The sequence below is a fragment of the Ixodes scapularis genome, unplaced genomic scaffold, assembly GCF_016920785.2.
Source record: "Ixodes scapularis isolate PalLabHiFi unplaced genomic scaffold, ASM1692078v2 PGA_scaffold0__279_contigs__length_252992795, whole genome shotgun sequence".
Taxonomy (NCBI): Eukaryota; Metazoa; Arthropoda; class Arachnida; order Ixodida; family Ixodidae; genus Ixodes; species Ixodes scapularis.
The window spans coordinates 222715556-222741406 of record NW_024609835.1 but is presented as its reverse complement, the minus strand read 5'-3'; the positions used below and the strand labels follow the sequence as shown (position 1 = coordinate 222741406).

General features: G+C 42.8%; 1 protein-coding gene across 1 annotated transcript in view; it reads right to left on the bottom strand.

Annotated features, from left to right (window-relative positions):
- LOC120838357 (cytochrome P450 3A9-like) overlaps window positions 1-25851 on the bottom strand; it is a 64398-nt gene that overhangs the window by 16878 nt on the left and 21669 nt on the right. The window contains exons 6-9 of the mRNA XM_040208232.1: window positions 14402-14490; window positions 9873-10018; window positions 8690-8805; window positions 220-358 (exon numbers count right to left, since the gene is read on the bottom strand). Coding sequence (XP_040064166.1) covers window positions 220-358; window positions 8690-8805; window positions 9873-10018; window positions 14402-14490 — 490 coding nt within the window. The remainder of the gene's footprint in view (window positions 1-219; window positions 359-8689; window positions 8806-9872; window positions 10019-14401; window positions 14491-25851) is intronic.

Here is a 25851-nt window from a genome sequence, read left to right as displayed (position 1 = left end):
GGTCGCCATTTCTTGGGCAAGAAGTGTGGGATTTCATCCGAGTCCTCGCTGAATGCTGAGGCATCCCTCGTTCTTAACACACACCCAGATTAGGCGCCCAAACACCGATGGCAAATTCAAACAACTGGCGCAGCAACTATACTAGGTAGCGCGCACTTTAGTAACGGGTGTTTTTTGCTTTGGAATGAAATGAACGAGTCGCCGGTGTCAAACACAAACCTTTCCTCTCCTTGAAAATGGCTTTGGAGCCGGAGTCTGGATTGAAAAGTTTGTGGTCAGCTTGGAGAGAGGTATCGGCGCCCGCAGAACTGCTCTCTTCTTGCACGTCCATCATGAGTTGCAAGAAGTCATCTTGTCTCTGCAAATTGGGTACAGGTATACGAAACCACCGGGCCGCACTCCTACAGTATGGTCACTCACGCGGGGTGTGGCGATACCCAGAGGAGGTTATGATCGCCTTGCGGCCAATAAGAACCCCGAAGAACGGATCGCCAAACAAGGCAAGCAATCAAGCCACGCCCAGAGTTTCTCGGGCAGTCAGTGACTATAGTGCACAATCTATAGAACAACGCGCTGTTTACAAACAGACCTACAGAAACTGTGGGCACGTTGCACAGGCAGGAAACAAATTCGTCTAAAGTGGACCGTCTGCGCATTCGCCCTCCCAATAGAGGCGCCAACGCAGCGGCGTGACGCCATGGCCGCGTGTTGGCGTATGTCGAATACGCGAGACTATGAAATCTGGAGCGTCTACTTATCCCTCAAAGTACTTGGGAGATGCAGTCTGTGTGATCCGCGGAGAGAGTTCGTCGAGTGGCGAGCATGGTGCCACATACCCGAGCATGACTGTCACATTCATCACGAACAACGCGCCAATTCAGTGGAGGCAAGACAAAAGAGTGTAAAAGAGAATAGGTTTATAGTACATGTTTTCCCACAAGAAATCAAGAGAAAGCGCAGAAAAAAAAACTTGATGGCTTATAACCACTTGACTAAAGGCTAGAATAGCTAATCAGGCATGTCAGTCAAGTTCCGCCAAAACCAGTCCCCGCTGAGCTGCCACTCACGACCTTTGCTTGGGCTGCGTGCTTTTACGATTTATGCCGCACCTTCTAGGTGCTTGGCCGAAGATGCATGCTCCGGAGGTCCGTAGTCTTCCAGCGGGCGGGAGCGTTGCATCCCCGGACTAGTAGTAGTAGTAATAGTAGTAATAGTAGTAGCAGTAGCAGTGATGATAATAATAATAATAATAATAATAATAATAATAATAATAATAATAATAATAATAATAATAATAATAATAATAACAATATTAATATTATTATTATTATTATTATTATTATTATTATTATTATTATTATTATTATTATTATTATTTTTACTTGTGAAGAATGAGCATATTCAAGACAGAGTGCAGAATTCGCCAAAGCCATCATGGGCTTGTGCGGCAAAACCAGCACTGTAGTTGCATAAATAAAAAAAAATTCTTGATAAGAAAAATAAATAAACTATCACCAGCTATTATACACAGTTGCAATTGCAGACTGACGCTCCCAATACATATATAAAAATATTGTTTATATCAAGAAATTATAAAACATACACACAAGGCACTAGCGTCACCTTTCATCATTGAAGGTAGCACAACATCTTGCCAGTTCTGGAGGCACGGAGGATGTAAATAACTTCCTTTGTTGCAACACAATAAGAAAAATCACGAACAACAAAAAACGTACAAAAACGCAATTGTTTAAAAAATGCTAGCAATAAAACGAATTATGAGGCTATCACAAGGGCCCGTCGTTCATATCAAACTGTCGAAGCGCTTTTCTGAGCTTTTTCCTTGAGGTAATGTCACATAAACTGGAAGGCAGGGATTCAAAAATTTGCGGCCATATAGAGCGACCGCATGTTATTACCAAGAGTGCATAGCAAGCGGGAAAGAGGGACTTCTATATTTTTCGGAATTGTCTCATATTGGGACGAAGAGATTTAAAATCATCCTTCGAGTAGTGCCCACGCACGACTGATTCAAGAAACAAAGATCGTAGATTTGGCATGGACAAAGTCTTATAAAAATCGCGATCAGAGGATGCAGGTTTACACTGAACATTCCATAAGATTCCTTTTGCATTGTATTTATCTTGGCCTGTCACAATCCAGAGCATTTGGAGAATACTGTTACGCCGTAGCGGAGTGTACTGTAAACTAATGAGCGAGTTCTGAGCCTCCTGAGATTAAAAGGCAGAAAAGTCTTGATATGGTATAATAAGCAGGAAACGTCTCTTAATTTTGAATCAAGTTCTGATAAGTGTGAGTTCCAGGAAAGATCCGAATCGTACGTGATTCCTAGGTACACAGGGAGACGTGTGCAGCAGGAGAGGAGCATTTAGGTTAACAACTTTCAGGGGGTTGTGAAAACTGACGAGCTTAGTTCTTGAAACATTCATAAGAATGAGATTAATGGCAACACAGTTCATTAGCTCTGAGGTACAGTCTTCGAGCAAACCCATTGCTCTTGCATACAAGAGATAGCTCGTCAGTAAAATAATATCGTCCGTGTATTGATAAAGGGCACAGTTTGAAACAGATAAACTCATGTCATTGAAATAAAAATTGATAATTAATGGTGAAAGAAGAACCCTGTGGAACTCCCGCTTCTGAGGAAACGTTGGGTACTCTGCATACCATTGATGAAAACAAGCTACGATCGGATGGACCTTGAAGAAAATTGGTTAACAGAGTTAAGAATGGTAAGTTGGTAAATGGTAAATGGTAAATCTAAAATGATAAGTTCTGGCAAATATTTTCTGTACGCGTTCCACATTATTGGAAGCTGTAGCACTAAGGCTGTTCCAAATCACAGTGCAGAAGTCATGTTTTGGAAGAACTGTGATTCGGTAAAGTACGTAGAAAAGGTAAACACTTGAAAAACACTTACTAAATATTGAAATTGCACCGAGAAGACGGAAACAAGAGCTCACAACGTATGTCGCGTGTGAGTTAAAGTTAAGTTTGGAGTCTAGCATCACTCCCAGATCTTTCACAATCGTAACTCGAGTAATCGACGAATTTTCTAAGTAGTACAGAAAGGGAGTTGAATTAGTCTTACGCGTGAGAGATATTACAGTTGTTTTTCCAATGTTAAGATCAAGCCCGTTATCTTTACACCATAGACAGATGGCGTTGATATCTTCCTGCAGTAGAGCACAATCATTTAATGATGAAATATTTTTATAGATCTTGAGGTCATCAGCGAACTGCAAGAGGCTCGAATGGCGAATGATGTCTTGGACATCTTTAACAAATATATTAAAAAGAAGAGGTCCCAGATTGGAACCCTGGGGTACACCAGATGGCACAGGAAAAAAACAAGACGTAACATTTACGTAGCCGACACAGTTTTCTCTTGCAGAAAGATAACTTTCAAACCAAAAACAGTACTCGTCGCTGAGACCAGAAACAGAAAGTTTGTGTAACAGTAACTTGTGGTTTACACGATCAAATGCCTTGCTCAGTCAAAATACACTGTGTCAACTTGCTCTCGAGAACAGACTCTTGGGGCAACATCATTTAAAAAACACGCAAGATTTTTTTCAACAGACCTGCCGCTCGAAAAAACATGTTGAACTTCGGGTATTAAGCTCTTAAAACAGTGTGTTAGATGCCTATAAATGATTTTTTCGAATACCTTCGAAAATGTGGAAAGCAATGATATCGGTCTATAGTTTGCGATATTCGTTGAGGTGCCTGATTTAGGAAGAGGGATTACCAAGCCCTTTTTCCAGGCGGTCGGAAAGATAGACTGCTTCAGCGACATAGAAAATATGTGGTGTAGATTGGGAGCCAGTATGTCGACACACCCCTTAACTATAAAATTTGGTATGCCATCAAGGCCCCAAGATTTTTTAAATGGGAGCTGATGAGTTGCCCAAACAACGTCGGCAAGGTCAATTGTTGGAGGAGGTAAATGGTTATGAGTAGTTAGTAAAATCTCTGTGTTTTCGACACTGACTGATAAATAGGTGGACAGGAAAAACTTTGCGAATTGATTGCATATCTTATCAGGATCAGAAGAATATACTCCGTCAATCATAAGTGAAGCAGGACTCGACCTATCTCGAGTCTGCTTTTTAACCAATCGCCAAAAATCCTGGGGACGCTTGGAAACACTTCCTTCGACTTGTCTACGATAAGCCTCTTTATCGCGCTTATACAGTTCTTTAACCGTGGCTCGGCATATTTTAAACCTGTCATAAACTTCGTTGCTGTTAGTAGTGCGGTAAAGACGGTGCAAATGTAACTTTTTGCGCATTACGCGTTTTAATTCGCGAGAGAACCAGGGGGGATATCTGTTTGATCGATCAGTTTGATTACGAGGTATAAAGCTGTGCATGCCGGTCATCAAAATATTGGTCAAAGCAGTGACCGCCTCGTCAATCGAGTGTAAACGAAGGACGTCGTTTCACGCGTACGCAGCAAGGGAAAGATTAAAGTCAAGATATGAGCCGTTGGCGTAATCAAACCGATATGTGTTTTTGTGTTTCACGGACGAGACTAGCACGTCTACCTTAGCGGAAAATGGAACATGCCATATATCGGCGGAAACAATGGGATTGCTCACTATTGCAATATTGTAAGTTTCAAGATTAGTGAAAAGAACGTCCAGAGCGTTTCCACATACGTTTGAAGGAACTTCGCCGCGGTAAAGATCGTTGTAGTGAACAAAATTTAAAAGCTGATTTCCTTTGCGACAGCGTGACTCTGAAGCTTCGCTCGACCACCACGTACCCGGTACATTAAAAGTGTGTCCAGTGTGCCCAGTGTGTCCAGCACCGACACACTAGGTTATTTACCCGACTCCTCGATCTCCGATTTACTCATGGTAGCCTTGCCTTGAGCCTCTAGAAATATGTCTGCTTCTGACGCTACCTCATCCAAGCTTTGGAATTCTAGTTCCCGGAGAAATGCGGTCAACTGACTAGAGCAAGTAAGAAGAAAGTGCATGACTAAAATTCGATCACGGAGAGCTTTGAATGTATGCTGTACGTCTTCCATTTCGATCCATCTATTGAAATACCCAACCAGAGGGGTTGTAAACTGGCGTCTTGTCTTTTTCTCTCTCTCTTCAGGTGTTGCCTCTCTATAGCGCTCCCTGTATCATTTTTTTGGTGTAGCAAAACCTCTGAAGCAGTGCAACTTTCACTCGCGCATAATCTAATGCGTATGCTGGCCACAACCGGCCCATTACTGTCAGCGCTACCACGGGAAGGCACAAACTCGGGGTCGTCGCCCATTACTCCTGAGACCCCACCATTCCTGCTGCTGTACGTTCAAACCATGACAATTACGCGTCCAAGTAATATCGTTCCTATTTGAACTGAGGTATCCACTTCTGAGGATTACTGTGCTAAATCTCTCTGGTTGATGTAGCCATATTTACAACTTCTCCTTTGCCAATATGCCGAACTATCCCATGGAGAGACGCCTCTCTGTCCTGTATTGCCAGCCTGAACTGGGGAATTTCGCGTTCTTTCGGCAGTCGAATGCACTCCTCGTCCTGTTCTTGTCTCGCCAGTAATCTTTGCTCTCGCGATCTAGCCTTTTCTTTTTCGACCTAGTTCTCCAACTTCACTTCCTGAAAACCTAACCCTTTCCCTGCCGCGATTAATCGCTCGTTACCCATATCGCTTTCATCGCTCGCTCTTGGGTTCTTGGCCGAAGATACCTCGGAGGTCCGTACTCTTCTCGGCCGGGAACGTGGCCGTTTACGGGTAGTCTTGCTTCGGTGCCTAGCCGAAGATGTGTTCACCCTTTTCGTTTCCTTGGCCCCCTCTATCTTCTTTTTTTCCGCGGAAGTTTCTATTTGTTTTTTTTTTCTATCCGGGGATCCACAATCATGCCAATTACGTAGCATCATCCTCAGTGCCACAGCGCAGACCTGATTTTTAGGTCTGAAGATATTTTCAGCCCCGCCATACGCGCAGCTCCCTCCCAAGTGCTTTGCAGCGAAGTAGACGGTCTGCACTTATAAGAGTGCAAAGGCTGATTCACAAACTTGCGACTTCTTGCGACTGAGTGCCTTGAAACCTCTTAGCAATTCTTACAACGACGACGACGACGACGACGACGACGATGATGATGATGTTGCGGCTACTTCCCTTTGAATTGGGAGGACTCAAATAAGGTTTGTGCCCAAGCCTGAGAGCATAGGTGCCTTAATGCTCCCTGAGGTGGATCTTCTGCCACTAGTACTCCAGTCTACTCTTCGGGTCTGCAACAAGCCTTTTTGTGTCGTTGGAGGCTACCTTCAGCCCCGTAGCTGGGCAGACTGCTGTATGGCCAGCTACGACGACGACGACGATGACGATGAGAGGACAAACTGGCGCCGTCTATCCGGTAGCCTTGGAACAGTGGGAGTTTCCGTCTATTTCCCCTTTTTTTACCCTTGTGGAAACTTCTACGTACCCGATCGATCGCATCTGTATTAAATCACGTCGCATAGAAGCTCTCACGGAAGTGTTTATTCGCTCGCCGCATGGTCCTGTGGGGGCTTGGGTAGCGGTAGTTCGGCGTAAAGTCACTGGAATTCGGGAAAGTAGCGCAATTGCCTTCCCTGCCTGCTTGCCAGAAACAAGCGTATATTTAACATACAGACGACTAAAACCTCGCACGGCGGCTAACTTGTCTACGTTAACATGGAACTCGCCATTTTGGTCCATTCGAATCTTCGAAGCTTCCAGAGGGTCGTTCTAAACCAGTCGCGCCAAGGTCACCATGGAGCCTTATCGCAGTGGAAGCGTTCCTCGCAAATATAAGCGTCTTTGTCTCTGTGTATGCAATCATCTCATTGATCACACCCATCTACACGATACTCTTACAATTATATCGTACTTCTTACGTATTTCAAAGCAGTAAAATTATTTTTCAGTGCCTCCAAGCACCGGCATAGCGAGGGTGGTGGTACGAAAATGTACGCTTGTCTTTGCCGGTGCGTTGATAGCAAAATCCTGGTATACAAGGAACGTCTCCATAAAAGCCTGTTCACACATGCAGCGGAGTTTTACAAGCATAGCGCAGACTTCGCGCTAAGCGCGTGCTGACGGGAGCGCTCACCAGCATTGTATCGCACCGTCAAAACTCTTCCTCATATGATAGGTACCGTATTTACTCGAGTAATAGCCGCCTTCTTTAGGAAGAAAAACTGAGAGTTCGCTTTTCCGCGGAGCACGCGGATTGCAAATCACAGCGATCGACAGGATGAATCCAGCGGTTTATACGACCAAGATAACGTCTTCGCGTTAAGATACAATTTGTGAAGATTGCATTTGTATGGAGAATCGTGTTCCCGATCCAGTTATTCGTTATGTTATTTATTATGCGGAACGCGATGATTGGCTTTATATGTGCTTTGCGGAAAAGTAGGCGCAAGGGCGTTGTTCATAAATACTGCGGCCATTACTCGAGTAAATACGGTAGCAGGTGACACGTGAGCAGCGCTACATCAGCGCTTCTCTGCATGTGAGAACCGGAGGTTGAACGTGCATGTGAGAACCAGCCTTAAAGCTACCCGTCCCCAGCGAATTTAGATCGGCTCACCAAGAACGGAGGGGCCAAGGAGAAATTACTCATTTCGCAGACCAAGATGGCGACTATACGGGGGAACTTGGCGCTACTTTCCCAGGATTCAGTGATTTAGTTCGGCGGGGATCCGGTGTCACCGGACGGTCCATTTTCGGTCGTCCTGGTAGTAAGGCTTCTGGCGGACAGCGCCGGCACCCCTGGAGGTGCCCCAGGGCCGATGTCTCCGTGAGTCTACGCCAACAGCCAGGTATGCCCTTCTCGATCGGTGGTCCGGTTAAGAGAAAGTCAGCAGCTGCCGCTCGTCCTCGTTTTCAGCTGGGTCCTCTTCCCGCAGCGCCCATTCAGGCGACGCGACCCTTCCGATTGGCCGACAGTTAAGCCGGGCTCGCACTGCTTATACATCATACAAAAGACAGTCTGCAGTGCGGACAGATTCGAAAGAGAGTCACTGCGAGATCCGTGCTCCTAATGCCGCATGGTAATGTGTTCAGGGAGGAAACTTGGCACGCGGCATTCGAACCCCGGATATTGAGGTGACTTGTGTCTGTAGAATGTATTTTGTAATATGAATATGCAGTGTGACGCTGTCTCGGGATCCAGGTCACGCGAAATCAGGCGATGCGGACAGGCGCAGCTACGGGGCAGGTGGAATGTGGGAGGCGAAGGGCAATGCCGAAAAGTGTGCCCGCACCTTACCGAAGTGTAACCGTCAAAGAATTTTAAGAAACGCTCGTTGCATTCCACTCAACGCCATTTTAAAGTCGCATTAAAGCAGTAGCTTTACAGGCGGCACTTCGCAGAAATTTCGAGCTCGATGGCTGTCGTTGCCGCTAGGAAAAAGCCCTTATCTCCCCTCTTGGCGTGAGGAGAGGGAAGAAGATACCCTTTTCTCTTCTTTTTTGGCAAGGGGAAAGGGAAGTGGGTTTTCCCGCTAGCCGTACAGCGCGGAGAGAGCGTCAGCCGTGCCAGTGTGATCTCTCCTCGTAAGGTATCACAAGAGCTCGGTGGTAAGCAAACGTAAGTTTTTAAACGGGAAGTTTAAAAGGACGTCGAATCACAAACAATACCCTCGGACGTATAAATAAAAAAAAGACGTATATCTCACGTTTTCTTTGTGTTTTCGCTCCTCCATGATAGTCTCCGAGAGGGTCTTGAAATACGTCAGCAAATCGGACTTGAAGATATCTAGCTTCAAAAGCTTCACCAGACCGGGGAACAGCACTGAAACGGGTAAAACAGGAAGCGGTGATAGGTAGAAGTTCTCGAAGAAAACCAGGTAGTAAATAAATTAAAGCGGCAGCGAGGTGGTCACGTAGGTTAATTGTTAAAATGACAAAAAAAAAACAAAAAAAAAAAAAAAACAGCGCGCATAAAAGACGGACAAAAAGAGTTGTCGAATGCCCGCGCTTAGTCAGCAGTCGGATTAGAGAGTTTTAGGCAACCGTCTTTGCATATCGGGTACAGTACAATAAGCCCTTTTGGTACGAACGGTGCCTTTGCCACCGCGGAAGTCTGACATATGCGCAGTGCGTACCAGAGAGTCCTTCGTACCGCATCGGATGTGCAAAGACGGTTTCCAAAAGCTCCCTATTGCTAGTTCATCGTACGAAATAGTCTGCAGCCACCGTCTAGGCGTTTTTCATCCTTGTATAACAACCTTGTGACACTGGTCATAAAAGAAAAAGCTTCCTGAAGACTTGTTTCAAATATAAGGATATACGAAGCCAACATGCTTTGAAAATGCGTGATGCGTGTTCGCAGATAATTATTCCGCCATATCTGCAGCGAACGCTCTTTTTTGTATGATATATGAGCGGTGCGACTGAAGCTTATGGGTGATTCGCACGACAGATCTTTCTCAGTGGGCGAAACCGAGTACGTCATAAACCTTGGAGGAGGTCAGGCCGTGAGAGCATGGAGCCAATGCAGAAAATTCCTTTAGTTGAGTCGGCGAGTCTGCCTTGTCATGAACCAGTGGCGGGAGGAGGCAGTCCCTCCGCTTTCCCCCCCCCCCCCCCTTTTTTTTCGTGCCTAGCTCAATGCTGCTAACCGCAATCCTTTCCCAAAGGGAGGTGAATGACGGATATACTGTAGACCTGCCCGGCCGCAGATTTTCCGCAGTTCCTAGCAGGCTCGTGGGATTAGCAAACATCCGTGACGCGGCGCACGTGACGTCAAACCTCAATGACATTTGGTCCTCTCTTCGGAGAAAAACTCCGCCATCCGAATACACCATGCATCCTACAGACACCAAGTTTTTCGTCCTAGTGAAAGCGGGTTTCTCTTACGGGAAATGGCGACTAAAACAGTCTGAGGACCCGTGATGGAGGACTTGTTTTTGGCGGCGAAATCGTTGACCTCTTCGATACGCGACTCCATTTTCGTGCCGAAGGCGCATCTCGCAATGGCGTCTAGGGCGTAGGCCGAGAACAAGCTAGAAAAAACAAAATCAGGCAGCGACTGTTAGTCTACATTTGATAAAGCGTGAAATGCAGTATTTGAGGAACCATCGTTTAAATTTCTTTGACAGGTATTAAACAGTCGTTTCGGAGATTGAATGAAAACCTATATTTGTATTCATTTCCCCGCTAGATTTAGCCGGGAGGCTGACACTGCATAGTTCACGTGTCAGCCAAGTCTTAGCATATTTAGCGGAAGACTGGATTGTTTTACTGGTCACGTGACGTAGGTGTTTTTTTGTCACTTTAGCTTGGAGACTAAATTAACATTGATGCAGTCTTGTTCACGTTATTTGCAAAAAAGATATCGAGTACAATTACAATTACTCTTGCTTAAAATATTTGATAAGAGTACTTGATTACTCAAGACGAAAATTGGCCGTTACTTGAAAAAGCAACCCCACCGACTACTTCCGATTTTCAAAGCAAAAGTCTCCTGCCTGTTCGAAAAAGGGTATCTTTAACTGTGTATTGGTGCAAAAGAATCGAAGAATTACAAATTACTTTTCTTCTTAATCCAGTAGTCTTTATAACCAATCCTCCTGTCGAAGATTTGGATCGAAGATTCCCTGGTGGGAAACTTCTAGAAACCAAGGGCATCATTGAAAACTGGAGGGAAGAAAGTAACAATAACAGGTAATTTTAGCACTTCCAACTGTAATCAGATTGCTCTTGCGATGCCTTTCGGAAGAACGCAATCAAAACTACTACAAAATTACTTCAAAAGTAATAGATTACAAACAACTCGATTACTTTTAATGAGTGCAGGTCTGTATAGAGGTCACGTGACGTGAGGTTATATGACTTCAACTTCCCCGCTAAATTTAGCAGGGAGTGCACAAACAGACGCACACAAATTTGAGATTTTTGGGGAGGGCTACGTTAAGAAGAATCTTATGATTTAAGAGACAAATTACTGAATAACTCCTAGCTGTTTGTAGTTACAAATCACTAGGTAAAAAAAAATAATTAGAGTTCCGCATTTTCAGTAAATTGACCCCGTAAGTGACTACATCACAACATGGCATCTGGGTCCAAACAAACTGTTGCTAAGGACGTTGCTATGGACAAGTGCATGGAAACTCCACATGAGGCTAGATTTGGCTCACAAAAAAGTAGATAATTTTCTGTAAGCAACCTAACTTCTTCATATCTAATTATGAAGATGTTCTTGTCGTCTCAGTTTTGTATTGCAGCGATGAAAGCCATTTCTGAAGTATAACACTCCGCTTTGCTTTGGTGGCGTCTTCATTGAATTGCGTCGGTAAACGAGCGACAGAAAGAAGTGCATCGCCATGGCCGTAAAAACCTTCGCAATGTGCGTTTTTTTTTTCTTTTTTTTTTTTGTGAGCAACCCAGCTTAGTTCAGAGGGGTGAAAATGTCGTAAAATCAGACCACGTCATGCAGATCAGTTACGGCGACGACCTGAAGTGCATTACCGGCGTAGTGCAGGCCAGCATGAGAAACAAACCGTACGCCGTCGACGTAAGTCGTTTATTATTATTATTATTATTATTATTATTATTGAGGGTTGTACTAGATACTAAATTAAAAAGCTAGACCAAACAGGGGAACATATGAAGAGCACAATGAAAAAAAAACATCACCAAAGGAAGATATATAAGAATAAACAAAATAAGCGGATAGCGCAGGGACACTGGAATACTTCTCAACGCTGTTTTACCATAACAGCGTAAGATCACTGCAAGTTTGAGCTGGATCTTGCTCTCACTACTACTTGCATGCAACTACTTTATCAATACTATAGTAATCATATATAAATATAGTGCCATATTTTAAGACATTATGACCGAACAGAGAGGATGGGTTTCACGTGCTCTCGGTTGGTTTGGCCCTGTTTTACATTAAGGCAACTGTCCGCCAGTGCTACATGTACTCACCTTATGTTTTTATCCAGTTCTTTCGCGCTTTGAGGTCTTGCGGAAACCCGAAGAAACCGCAAGAATGTTTCTCCACGCGATGGTTACAACCAGGTACGAAGGACCCTTCCATAGAGCGAGTACGCAAACAAAATTTGGGATCTCAGCCGATCGCCTGAAGTGCTTTTCGCAAGGGTGCAATGCGATCTTTTAGCAGACGATCATCTCGATCGACGCCCGCAATTTAGATAAACCATATTTTGCATCGCGCCTCACTATAAATTTTTATAAGTGTCTGAAACTCATTAAATTTCAAACAAATGCAATATCAAAATATCGTCTTTATTCACACAATTCAAACGACGGCGCCGGCTTGGCCAGTTGGCCTGTGGCAGACGGCATAATACTTACATTCGTCGCCTGCTGCGGGCATACTGAGGACCGGAAGTTGCAGTCGTCAATATCTCAGAAACAAGCGAATACCGGCACACTTCTGTCAAAACATATATGACAATTAAGCTTTTTATATCTGTGATTTTTAGAAGTTTAAATACTACCCCTTTATTTTTGAACAGTCGGGTTTTCGTAGCGAAACTTAGCCACATGTATCTGTCCATAACAACGACCCTAGCAACGGTTTGTTTGGGCCCATTACGTCACACTTACGGAGTCAATACCGATAAAAACTCTAAACACCAATCTTTCTGAGACGGTTTAACTACAATCGGGAGAGAACCGAAGTCTTCCGGGGAAGAACTATTTGTCTACAGGTTTAACGAACTAAAAGTTAGTGCGAAAAGAAGCTGGTTCTGGTGCAACATATATTAAAGGGGCGGTGCAAACATTTTTCTGCTTTACGTAAATACCATTTAGTACGAATCCCTGCCGTTTATATCTTTTGAAACACGCGGTTTGTTTTTCTCGTACAATAGTAGTCGCAAAAAAAAAAAAAGTCGAATGAAAAACATGCAGCGTTTTCGCGACTTGCAGCCAGAACAAGCGGTCACGTGATCGGAAGCCTATGATATACCGCCAATGTTTATCATAGCCATGCGATAGGGTTGGCAAAGCACAGGACACACACAGGGTTCCACATGTTGTACTGCACTGGCTTAATTGCTCATTTACAGCTGGGAGACTCGTCGCCCATTGAGGCAGACCAAGTTCTAGGCTGTATAAACATATACACAACCCAATTTTTTTGTCAGGGATCGGCATTGCCGCGATTGGACACGAGCCACTACTGGAGCGGAGGCTCGCGCTGCAGAACTAAGGATCCTGGGATCAATGCCCACCCCTGCCCTTTTCGATCTGGATCACGTGATGAGGACGCTCCGTGCCTCGTCCATCGACGCAAGCGAAAGAAAAGTCCGCCCCCCCACCCCCCTCCGGAAAAAAAAAAGAAAAGAACGTGCCAAAGCGTGCGGGAATCGGAAGAAAACCACCACATCCGGGACAGCAAAGGCTATAACTTCAAAAAGCCCCACCTGTTTGAATATCCCATTACAAAAATATGTGGGTCACGCACATGTCTTTCCCATTTTTTTTTCGCGTGTCACACATAAAAACGCCGAAAAAGAATGGACAAGTTATAAACCAGAAATTTACCCTTAATTTGCGGAAAAACAAATTCCGCATAAAGAATTGAATAGAAAGCTAGAGAATAATCATGAGCCATTCCCCTCTGTGAATGTGGATGACCAGCGAAGCTGTTTAGGGGACGAAACAGTCCAGCCCCGAGGAGCCGGAGGAAACTAGACACGCGAGACGGGAGCGCTACCCCGGGAGAGCGGAAGGAAAAGAAACTACGCACGCACGCGCTTGGAATGACAACAGAGAGAGGGCGATGCGAGCGCAGACATGACCGACGCGGGTCGCACAGTGACAAATTTTTGAGGAGCTTTTATTGCCTTCCCGGAGACACTACTGATCTTGAAAAGGGTGCCTGTTGATCGCTACTCTACTGAAAATACAAATCCAAGTGATGAGACGTATAAGGTTTTGCATAGTATGAAGCGAGTTCGCATCCAATTCGGGGCCTCAGTTTTTGTTGACGCACACAAAAAACTCCACGAAACCCTAGCCATAAACAATTTCGGTGCGCAAGGTCAGAGGGTTAAGATGAAAGGTATATACTCCATGCTGCATGATGCAAGTAGTGAGTGACATTTCTTTCTTTTTTCCATTGCATGCAGTCTATACTCCGACGCTACGAGCGATCGCCACCAATCCAGCTCTGTGAACGTAGCACGTGATACGCTCTCGGTGCGTCGCTGTGCCCCCTCTCCAAGGTCGCGTGACACTCGCACGGCCTCGGATTGGCTGCGATGGCTCATAGCATCCTCTGCGGTTGGTTCTAAAGTGAAACGGAGTATAGTTCGACGAAGCAGATGTAGGAACAAAGAAAATGGCGGCACAATGTAGCCGTGACACGAATATTTTCTTGCAGGAGTGCCGATGTGGAGTTCCAGACTCACGTCCTTATGTCCATTTCTGTGTCCTTTTCAGCAGCCTCCTTGAGAAACTGAACTGTAGAATGGATGCTGTCGTTTATGCGTGGGTACATCTGTAACAGAAAACGCACATCTATGATTTCGTTGGTCCGTGCGCCGATAGAACACCGTCGTCTATGCCGCGGCAAACCCGGACCGCAACAACACGTACGCAGAAAACGTGGCTCTCTCGACAGCCCGACAGTAGAAACGTCGCGGGGCGCGCAACATTCTAATCCATCTGGTATCTCGTTTTAGTTTTCTTTGTTTAGGGCTAAATTGAAGTCTCCAACGTTTGTGCAACATAGGCGAATGATACACGGGCAGACAGAGCGATGCTTGACGTAAAAAAAAACTCAATTAAATAATTCTAGCTCTTACGGAAGCACATCATGGATTGCTTGTAATTGATCACAAAAAATGTAATTGAATTACCGCGAACGTTACTGAGGAAAAAAGTACTTACAGCGTTAAAAGTTACAATAAAATATTGATTACGAGTAATCAATAAAAAAAACGGTCAATGCGCAGGCGAGCTGGTGTAAGTTATACCTGATGGCTGAAACCTGAAAGCCTGAGACTATGGTTAGAAAACCGGAACACTCGTGAAGAAGAAAAAGGAGACAGACAACGTTTCTAACTCAGATGCAAACTTTATTGTCTCTACGCCTTATATGCCCTTCCCCAGAACGTCGCCACCACCAGAACGGACGGTTTTTGAACCGCAAACAATACACCAGAACCAAAGTGATGCGTACCCTAGATGTTTTCATCTTCACCATTTACACCGGGTCCAAAATAGAAAACAGAAACACAATGTCGTCACCTGGCGCGTAGCCAGGGGGGGGGGGGGGGGGGTTGTTCGGGTGTAAGAACACGCACTGAAATGTTACTTATATATATATATATATATTATTGTGTGGGCGATTGCACCAGCACCTTGAAACACCCCCCAAAAAATATTTTCTCGCCACGCCACTGGTCGTCACCAACGCACCCGGAAGGATCCCGAACCGGACAATCTATCACAGGCACTGGAAAACATACAATGACTGTGCCTAGCTCCCCCCCCCCCCCCCCCCAATCAACTGAAACACGAATCACAAACAGTCGCCATCAATGCCCTCCGTTGGGATCCGGCCAACTTGTCGAATGCCAACTGGTCGACGGCGAACTCGTCGCCTGTCAATTTGTGCAATAGGCCAATTCGTAATAGGACAATTCGTCGAAAGGATTGAATTACAGTTCGAGGTAATATGTCGTCGTTTCTTACCTTTTGACCTAAATATTTATCTGTGGCTGGACCAGTGAAGAAAGCGAAGACAGGAAAGAACCTTAAGGTAAGTTGAAAAAATGTTTCATCTCGGGATCGTTCATTTTTTTAATTTTCTTTCTTACGTTTCATAATGAGCCGTCGCAGACTGTCGCTGCGAAGCAGCGTGAACGGGTTGGCCGGGTAGGGCAACACGCGCCCCAGTGATACACTCGCGACCTTGTGGCCGCTCCCCACTCCAGTGACGCAGCCAGGGAGGAGGCTTATAAGGCTTCAGCCCCCCCCCCCCTCCTCCCCCTCCCCGAAATAAAATTTGCGCACTGCACCATAGAAGCGGCGAAAAGGGCAAGTTGTTATCTTCGACAAGAAAGGGCACGCTGGAGGTCAATTACCGTGCGTCTAGTTTAGGAATTACTATAGCGCAGTATTTGCTTTAAAATTTCAAGGAAAAATATATTTGCCCTTTAAAGGGCGGCGAGAAGTTAGCCTCTTTGACGAGGTTTCCTTCGACGAATTGCCTTCGACGAATGGGCCGCCGACAAGTTGACCATCGACGAGTTGGCTTTAGACGAGTTCGCCAGGGCCTTAAGCGTTCGGCACACGCGTGACGCCGCCACAAGTGTAGCCTAGAGCCACTAAATGAGCTATGCTAAGAATGTCGGCACTCTGTTCCCGATAGTTTTGTGGGCACCGCCATCTTGTTCTTGAGCAGAGCAGGCGCAACTGCCGAACGTCGTTATTCAAAAGTGCGACTTCCTTAGGATTTGTTTCGGTGTTAGGAAGCTCATGAAATATAGCTTTGCTCTGTCGTGAACTGTCTAAACATTTGTGGAGGACGGAAAACTGTTTCCGGTGATTTCAGATAAAGCTTCAAATAATTGTCAATCATGATTTTAAGGCAGAATATAAGCAAGCGTCGTTACTCTGAAGCGTAGCTTATTTAGTGGCACTAGTTGAACCGATTGCAAACATGACGCGGAAACGGCCGAACAAGAACAGGAACAAGAACAGTAAATTAGCCGGAACCAAATATGAATACTTAAAATGCCAACAGAGAAACAAACAGAATGAAATGTGGAGTGGGCACCACAATAAATCAGAAAAAAAAAACGTTATCTGGGTGTTTCTTAATTATGTCGAATTTTGGTACGGTAATAATGGTACTTTATTTCGTCAGTCTAAAGCTCTCACAAACACTATCAGTGGGTAACGGTGATAATTGACACTGAGTCATGAAATGGCGGGGACAAAGCCGTGATGTTACCATGATGTTGCAACATCATGGCAGGAAACAAGATACGAGCAGCATTGTCTCAAAAAATCTAAAGAAAAAGTCCCCCCAAAGTTATTCCTCTTCCTGAACGCGTTTCCACAGCTTAGTGTAGGGGGAAAATAAAAGAGAAGGGGCAACCGAGAGCACTAAAGCAGGGCTTCTCAATGTCCGCTTATGCCTTTCTTTCGGAGTTAAGTGTCACGCAGCGTTTGGGTACCCACCCAAGGAAGGCCGGTAAGTGATGCTCAAAACTTGTTTAAAGTGAACTCCGGATAAAGTGGCCATGGTCCTAAGCAAAACGATTCATTCTAGGTGCGCATTATAAAACCAGTACAAAATGTGGTTTTCAGCGTCTTAAAAATGTTATGTTGTAAGAGGCATTAGAGTAATACTCGTTGTATTGGGTCTACATATATTTAGACTGCGTTTTTGCTGCGTCTGTTGATTCGAAATAAATATTTCTGGTGTCACTGCAGACGGTACGAATTATAAAATGCGGAAGTATCTTCGAAATTAATAGAATTACATTTCTAAGTATTTGCACTTTACTCAAGATACTCTTTACTGAAGGTAATTTGTGTAGCAGTCTACATATTTTGTGAATCGGGTATTTAGTAGCTTACCCTAAATAATTTTGTCCAGTATCTTATGCAATACTGGTAAAAGGAAGCGACGAATTTGAGGAAGAATAACAGTTGAAAATAACGTAGGGCTTGTTCAACGAGAGCCAACATCCCGATGATGATAATTTTGACAATCTGCGAGGTTCACATACCATTAAAATGACCCCGATTTACGAGTGGTTAGAAACCCATAAAACAGTATAAGTACATGGACTATAAAAGTGTTTCCCTTTTTTTATTGTGCTGATTTTGTTGGGCGATAGGCTTTTTCTGGGTTTCCCCCATTTTTAAAGTTTTCGAGCATGCAAGTACGATGCTTTCAAAGCTAAATAACGCCTTCGCACCTATAACATGGGCAGAGGGAATAAAACGAATGTTATTTATCGCAAAAGGCACTATTACTTGGCTTTCCTTTTATTTTGATCGTCTACATGCACAAGCCGGCATTGATAAAGTGTAAGAGCGTAATTCTTGACGTTTCTTTTGATTTTTGAGGTGTCATTCATTGCTTTGGCACGTAAACCTCCGTGTACAAAAGCGGCAATGCCATCTGCGCTCTAACAGTTTCGGACGGTGTACATAAATGCATATATCAAGCTATTTCCCAAGGTACCTAAAGTCACGAATTGGAAAGAAAAATACATTAACAGAACAATATTTGAACTACACAACAGTGGAATGTTCCAAGAAATATAAAACAAAATAATGCCTTCTAATATTCAGTTTAATAATCAGGCGCAAAAAAATTCATCCATTTTTCCCATAGAAATGCATTAGAGGAAGTAAACTGGCTGCCGTCTGCGTCAATGTGAAACAATACTAACGCCAGCTGAACCTCCAGCGTACATAATAAATAATAACCTTAAGGAAGAAATTGAGATGGAGCCTCCTAAGCCCCTCAAAGTATAAAGCGAAACATTCGTGAAAAACTTCGCGAAACTTCGAACGCCACTCTGAGGCCCTCAGAAAGTTTAATTTCGAGAATTCTTTTGGCTTCATTTATTTACCCTCAGGGCATGAATCATTACAGAAGGAGAGTGGGAAACAGTGAGTCGGTATTAGATATGGGAAAAACAGTACAAGGCAAGTTGAACAAAATCAGCTAAAAAAATAATGAACGCATTGTTAAAAATAACACCGTCAGTAATTGAGACGATGGAACCCGGAAGGTCGTTCCACTCAAGGGATGTGCGTCGTATAAAGCAACAGTAAAAAACATTGTTATTCGTATGAGGGATGCCAAATTTATGTTGATTTACTCGTGATAAAACAGAGAAATGAAGTTCGAAGAAGCTATTTCGCAGAGTAGGGGTTGTGTGTTAAATGTTGTGAGATATAAGCTTAACCGAGCGAGTTTTCTGCCGTCTGATTGGTGTGGGAGTGAAAGGTTAACCTTCATCAATGAAACACTTGATGTTGGATGAGAGTTCAAACAAATGAAACGTTTCGTAAGGCTTTAAATAATACAATTAGTGAAGGCTGACCAGGGTTCCAAATAGACGATGCATACCCCAGTCTCGCTCGGACTAGCTTTTATGCAGTATTAGATTTCGCAATGGTAGTGCCAATAGAAAAGTTTCCCTTCAAATATCCCAGTATGCGATTTGCATTTTTAGTTACGTTATATGTGGGAGATTTCCACGTTACGTTAGGTGTGATATGTACACCAAGGTTCTTGTACTCTGAAATCTACTGCAGCGCAGCTCCTTGGATAATTTAATCTGCGAATAGTGTCGTACACGGGGTACGCGCATGCATTTATAATTAGTTAAGTTTAGTTGATTGGACCGTGACTCATACCAAAGTGATACCGCGTTGATATCATTTTCATTGCATTTATTTTTCTCTCACAACTCAAAGGCATTACAAAAAGGATAGGCATTTTTACATAAATATAAAAGTAAAAAAAATGGAAGAAAGAAACAATAAAAAGGCCAACTCAAAGTTATTAAGACACATTATTTAAGAAATTAGTAATTTTAATGGCGAAATCAGCTGTGTTAGTAATTAAAACTATGAATGCGGGATGCCGATTTCAATGAAGTGAGGTTTAAGGTATTGAGGCGGCATTAAATGTAGACGTGCTGCAATGAGGAGTGACAGCACATGCCCATTGAAAACCAGTGATCGACTAAACCCACCAATCATCGACTAAAAGTTCCCCATTGCAGATGTGCTGCAATGGAGAACTTTGAGTTGATGATTGGCGTGTGATAATGTCTAACATGGCTCTGAAAACACTGCTTGGCGAAGTGTTGGGTTGGTGTGATAAGTCCTTTTAAACTAACATAGACGAGATATTTTTTTACGAAGGGAGAGGTTAGGTAGGTAGACGAATACTTTCATAGAGGTAATGTTAGCTCTGGGGTGATTGTTAGAAAGTTGAAAACGAGCGGGTCGAGTTTGGATGGATTCAACTGCAGATGCAAGGCTGTAAGATTGGAGCTGTATATTGATGTTTAGCACGAATTAATGTTTTAGAAACAAAACGAATGTCAATGAAACAGGAGCAAACAAAAATTCGTTTTTTATGTAATCTAACAATTGATTAGCATTTTCAGTGACGTAATTGGCATAGACTTTCCAGAAAATGTAATTATTTTATTACCTTAGTCAGTAATTACCGCAGTAGAGTGAATGAAGCACTGCTACATGTATCGAGATTTATAAATGAAAGTATCTTCTTTTATCCTACGGATGTTCATGAGGTCAGCTCTGTGTTTTGTAACCTTAACAATAGTAAAAGTTGCGATATTGATGGCATCCAAATAAAACCCGTTAAATTTGTGATTGCGCAAATTGCACCTATTTTAACTCATTTGTTTAATCTATCTTTATCACAGGGTATTTTTCCCAAAAAAATGCAAATAGCAAAAGTGTCGATACTTCATAAATCTGGAGATAAAAATGATTTATCAAATTATAGAGCGGTTTCTGTACTTCCGATATTTTCAAAGGGTTTAAAAAAACTGATACATTTTCGATTAAACCAGTTTTGTGTAAAAGTTTCAGTTGTTACAGATTCTCAATTTGGATTCAGAAAAGGGCGATCGACTGAACTTCCGCTGTTGAGCACAAAAGAAATAATTCTGAAAAGTTTTGAAAATAAAATTTTAACGGTAGGAATTTTTATCGACTTTTCGAAAGCCTTCGATCGGTTAAATCATGACACATTACTGAGTAAACTTTACAATTATGGCATTCGTGGAAATGCGGTGGCGTTAATAAGGATTTATTTGAGCTTTCGTTTTCAGTGCATTCACCTCAATGGCCACTTCTCTGATCCAAAACAACTACAGGCAGGTGTACCACAAGGAAGTGTTTTGGGACCTATTTTATTCAACATATACATTAACGACATTATAAATATTTCACAAAATGCCCAGATAATAACGTATGCGGACGATACAAGCATATTTTTTCAAGGTACGGACATAAATATTATTTCATCTGAAGTGAATAGTTTTCTCAATGTGCTTAGTTCGTGGGCAACGGCAAATTCGTTAAAAATCAATAGCAATAAAACAAAGGCCGTTCTATTTCGCCCTAAAAGTTCTGTCTGTCAAATAGATATACCACTTATACCACTTAAGCTAGATAGATCAACCATACAAGTTGTTCCAACGGTAAAAATACTGGGGGTGTTCTTTAACCAATACATGAGTTGGAACGAACACGTAGAACATGTTATGTCTAAAGTATAAAAAATAACAGGTAATATTTATAAACATCGTTTTTGTTTACCAGAAAGGGTCAAGATTATATTATATAACACATTGTTTGCTTCACATTTAAAGTACTGCCAGCTTGCATGGGGCAATACGACAAAATTAAACCTAGACAGATTACATATCGCACAAAAAAAGATCTTACGTTTAGTAGCCAATGTACCATATAGTAGTCATGCCGATATTTTATTCTCAAAATTTAAGGTAACAAGTATTTTTGACTTATATACACAGACATTAATAAAAAAATATAAAGATAGCATTTATTATAATAACAAATCATTCCTTTCCTTAGCTTCGCTGGAAGAAAACTCTTCGTTTTATCAAACGCGTAGTCCAGAGCACTCGAGAATGCCGCATCCCAGAACCAATTACGAATTTCAAATGCTCCAGTATACTGTACCGTCTACCATTAATGAACTCATAAAGAAACAATATTTACATAGAAAATATGCCAAATAACCAAATTGGACAATTGTATTTTAACAACAAATAATATTTTAAAAGTTCTGTGCTGTTCAGCATATCAAAAGCTGTATAATGTTCTGTATGTATTTTTTCTTGTTTTTTTTTGCAAGTGCCGACTAATCTGCCAAAGTCTGTATGGGAGGCAGGGACTTGTCAAGCTACGCAATGTAGCTTTTTTCCCTGTCTCCTTCTCCAAACTGGAGTCAATAAAGTTGAATTGAATTGAATTTTAGTTATGTGAACACAGAGGTATATTTATACGAAGGCACACTAAGGAGGATAGAATTATTGATGAAGTAGGAAGGGCAAGCGTTCTTTGACGTGGTACTCTCATGGATTCATATTTTGGGATCTTAAGTTCTGCATTCCAGTCATCGCAACATTGGTTGGTAACATTTTTAATATAGACCCGAAGATCATAACTGCCAGAATCGTTAATGATTTCTTTGTAAATCACACAGTCGTCAGCAAAAAGGCTAATAGAAGAGGAGACACGGAAAGGAAGATCATTAATATAAAATAGAGAAGATAAGTAGACCTAGTACTGAACCTGGTGGGAACCGGAGATAAGACGTGAAGCTGAAGGGCTAGTGCCGTCTTGTGACATAGCCTCATGTATACGGAGGCTATGCTTGTGAACATATTGGCGACGGTTTGTTAGAATTGACTCTATTCAAGCGGGAACTTATGGGCATATGTTAAGGCTACGAAGTTTATAAAGACGAAGGACGCGAGGAACGTTACTAAACGTTAAGAAAAATCGAGAAAAAAATTCAGTAACATCTGCAACCTTAATGAAGAGTGGCGGGAGGATTATGGCCAAACGTAAGGAGTTGGGTTTCACGTATAGTAAACTTTCGAAAAACATCTTGCGACGTGTTAAATAAAGAATTTGAATTAAAAAAGTTGCCTACCCCAGTAGAAAATCTTATATGCATAAGAAATTTCTTGGCCACATAAACGCGTATGATAAAATAAGTTCATATAAGAACATGTAAGAACCATACAAGAGTATATAAGTTAAAAGAAACCGATACGAAGTTTTTATAACTTTTAATATAATACTTTATTATTCTTAAATGCTCTTATAAGGTATATATGTTATTAAGTGATCTTATTTGATCATATGCACTTAGTGGACAATAGTTGTTTTTATACCTACACGATTTCTTACTAGGGCAGTTGAGAATAAATAATTTTGTCGAAGATTTGTTGGAAAGCTGGTTACAGAAATTTGACGAAAGTTGAAAGGATTATGCTTATCACGTTTGTGAACCTTTGTGTTCACTATTGGGAAGAGGAATCACTTTCCCCACCTTACAGTCTCCTTGTAGCGCCGCCTGCTCTAGCGACCGATTAAATAATTTAGATAAGATCTTACCAAAGTACATTTTAGTGGACTTAAAAAATAGCGTTTATATTACCCATTCCTTCCTCAGAAGACATTCCCAAGTAATTAACAATACTAGCAATTACTTCATTAGGTATATTAACAGGATTCACTGACAAAAAATCACAGGCTGGGAATTCAGGACAAGAACAGGCATCTAAAAATATTTAGCAAAGACGTCACTCAAAACAAAAGAACATACATCGCCGGCCACTATAGCTTCCTCTACGTCAGCGTTCATACGCGTTAAACTGGGGCTGGAAGTGTGATTATTAACTTTCCAAAATTGACGTGGATATTTTAGCCATATGGATGGTGACGTATTATTAAAAAATAGTTATTTGCATCCTTAACCGCCTTTGTATACACTTGAGCCACAAGATGGCACGCTGTCCGTTGCTGCTCATCACAACAGAGTTTTGTGGCAAGAAATATGCGTTTTTTGTCGTTAGAAAGCTTTTCCCAAAATGTGCTACACCATGGCGATTCACATGACGATAAAATACGAAGAACTACATGCGCATTCATTAGAGATACAACTTTTTCTTTACATAATTATTCACTACTGAGCTATCCCCAAATCAATGCAAAAACGAATCTGGAAAAAGGCAAAGTTCGTTATTGATTGTATCATAAAATAGCTTGCAGCATAAGAGTAATAAATTCGCTTGATTTACTTTGTCTTAAAACATCTACATGAATTTAATAAGAAATGCAAGAGAGAATGTCCACCAATACCAGGCAAGTAATTTACTCAAAAGATGTGCTCGGGCGATGTAGACAAAATGAATTCTAACACAGAAGCGGTAGTGGCTGCAATATGCATCATTTGCCAAACACGTGTGAGAAACTAAAATTGAGACACATATTTACAAATTTGCATTATTGGTCACTTCGTGGTATAAAAGGTACTCATGAGCAAATAGTGGAAAGTTTGATGAGATATGAAATGGTAGGGGATTGATGTAGATTAAAAATAGCAAAGGATCTAAAACTGAACCCCGCGGGACACCTGAGGTGACACAGACTATTGCTAAACTAGAATTATTGGTGGTAAACAGTTGTTTCCGGTTAGGAAATAATGTAACTAGGTGAAAACGTTAGGGTCAATATTTAGCGTACTGAGCTTTAATAGAATTAGTTTGGGAGACACCTTAAGAAACACTTTGTTTGTTTCACTCGGCACACACTCTGCTTTGGCGGGACTTTGCACACGACAAAAAAGTTAAAGGTGAATACGCCACATAGAGAAAGGCTAGTGAACTAGAAGCGCCTGTCGCAAATTTCTAGCCTTGATGAAGCATTTGAGTTGGAATATATCTTTCTCAGAGGCATATGCATGTGCAAAAGCATATTAAGCTCCGTCTTGAATACGATCCAATTATCATTAACAGAACGCTCATGGAATCATGATAATAAAGCGTCCACGAAAGTGCATAAGTTCCCTCTTAATTGGCTCAAGATCAGCTTAACCATAGTCTTGAATATGCTTAAATGTATTTGGCAAAGTCACCGATAGTACCTTTATATAAATATGCAATAGGCAGTGATCAGTTAGTCCTAGTAAACGTCGCAAGGGCGAGACTAAGTTCGTACATGTTCTGAAGATTGGAATAATACGGTTTACAATGAGCAGGGAGTACCAGTAGGTTGGTATACTAGTCGTTAAAATTTATGAAATTGTTGCTTTCAGACGAATATGGCTCAGCAGCTTGGGTTCTTACAGTCTGCATAATTTAGATGCGGAGCATTTCTTGCTCGGGCTATGTCCCGCGGCGTCGTAGTCCGCACTCACACTACGCATGCGCAACTCTCCTCGCTGCGCGTGCGTTCTCTCTCTCTCCAACAGCTGCGCGAAGCGCACGCAGCTACCAGCTGCGTCCCTCTCTTCAACAGCTGCGCGTGCGTTCTCTCTCTCTTCAACAGCTGCGCGAAGTGCACGCAGCTACCAGCTGCGTGCACTTCACGTGCGTTCGCTTCTACTCACACCGCGCGCAGGCGCAACTCTCCTCCTCTAGTTTCTTCTCCTTCAAGTTTGAATATAAGGAGCGGTAGCGCGCCGCGCGCGTTCAAGGGGAGGAAGTGGCCGAGTGGGCTAACGCGTCTCAGCTCGGAGCGTGGAGCGAAAGCTTGCGCTGGGAACCTCCTGGGTTCGAGTCCCCGCCACCCCCGCCCGTTTCGATCTGGATGAGTTTCGTACCGGCACGCGTTCGTGTGATGACTACTGCGTGATGCACGTTAAGATTCCCAGGTTAACGGTTGTACTGCACTGGCTAAATTTCTCATCTACAGCTAAGAGACCGATTACCTGTTGAGGCGCATCTCCATCAAGGCTGCATAAACATAAAGAGCAAACCAATTTCTGCGCGCGTTCAGTTCACCGCTGTTGACTCCACTTTACTCCGTTCTTCCGATGAAGTGTGATGGAACGATGCTCCGCATCACCCCATAGTTCCCCTCGGGAAGATGGTGTAATTTTTTCAGTTTGTTCCCGGCAAGCCAGGAATAAACTCCGCGCAAACAGAAGTAACTTTTGCCTTAACTGTTAACACCACGCCGGAGTAGTTTCACTAATCAAAAGATAAAGAGGCGGAGTTCCCTGAGAATGTAGCGTTTTATGGTTTCCGTAATTAAAAAGCGTAAGTACACACACAAAAAAAAGAACTGGCAACAGTGATAG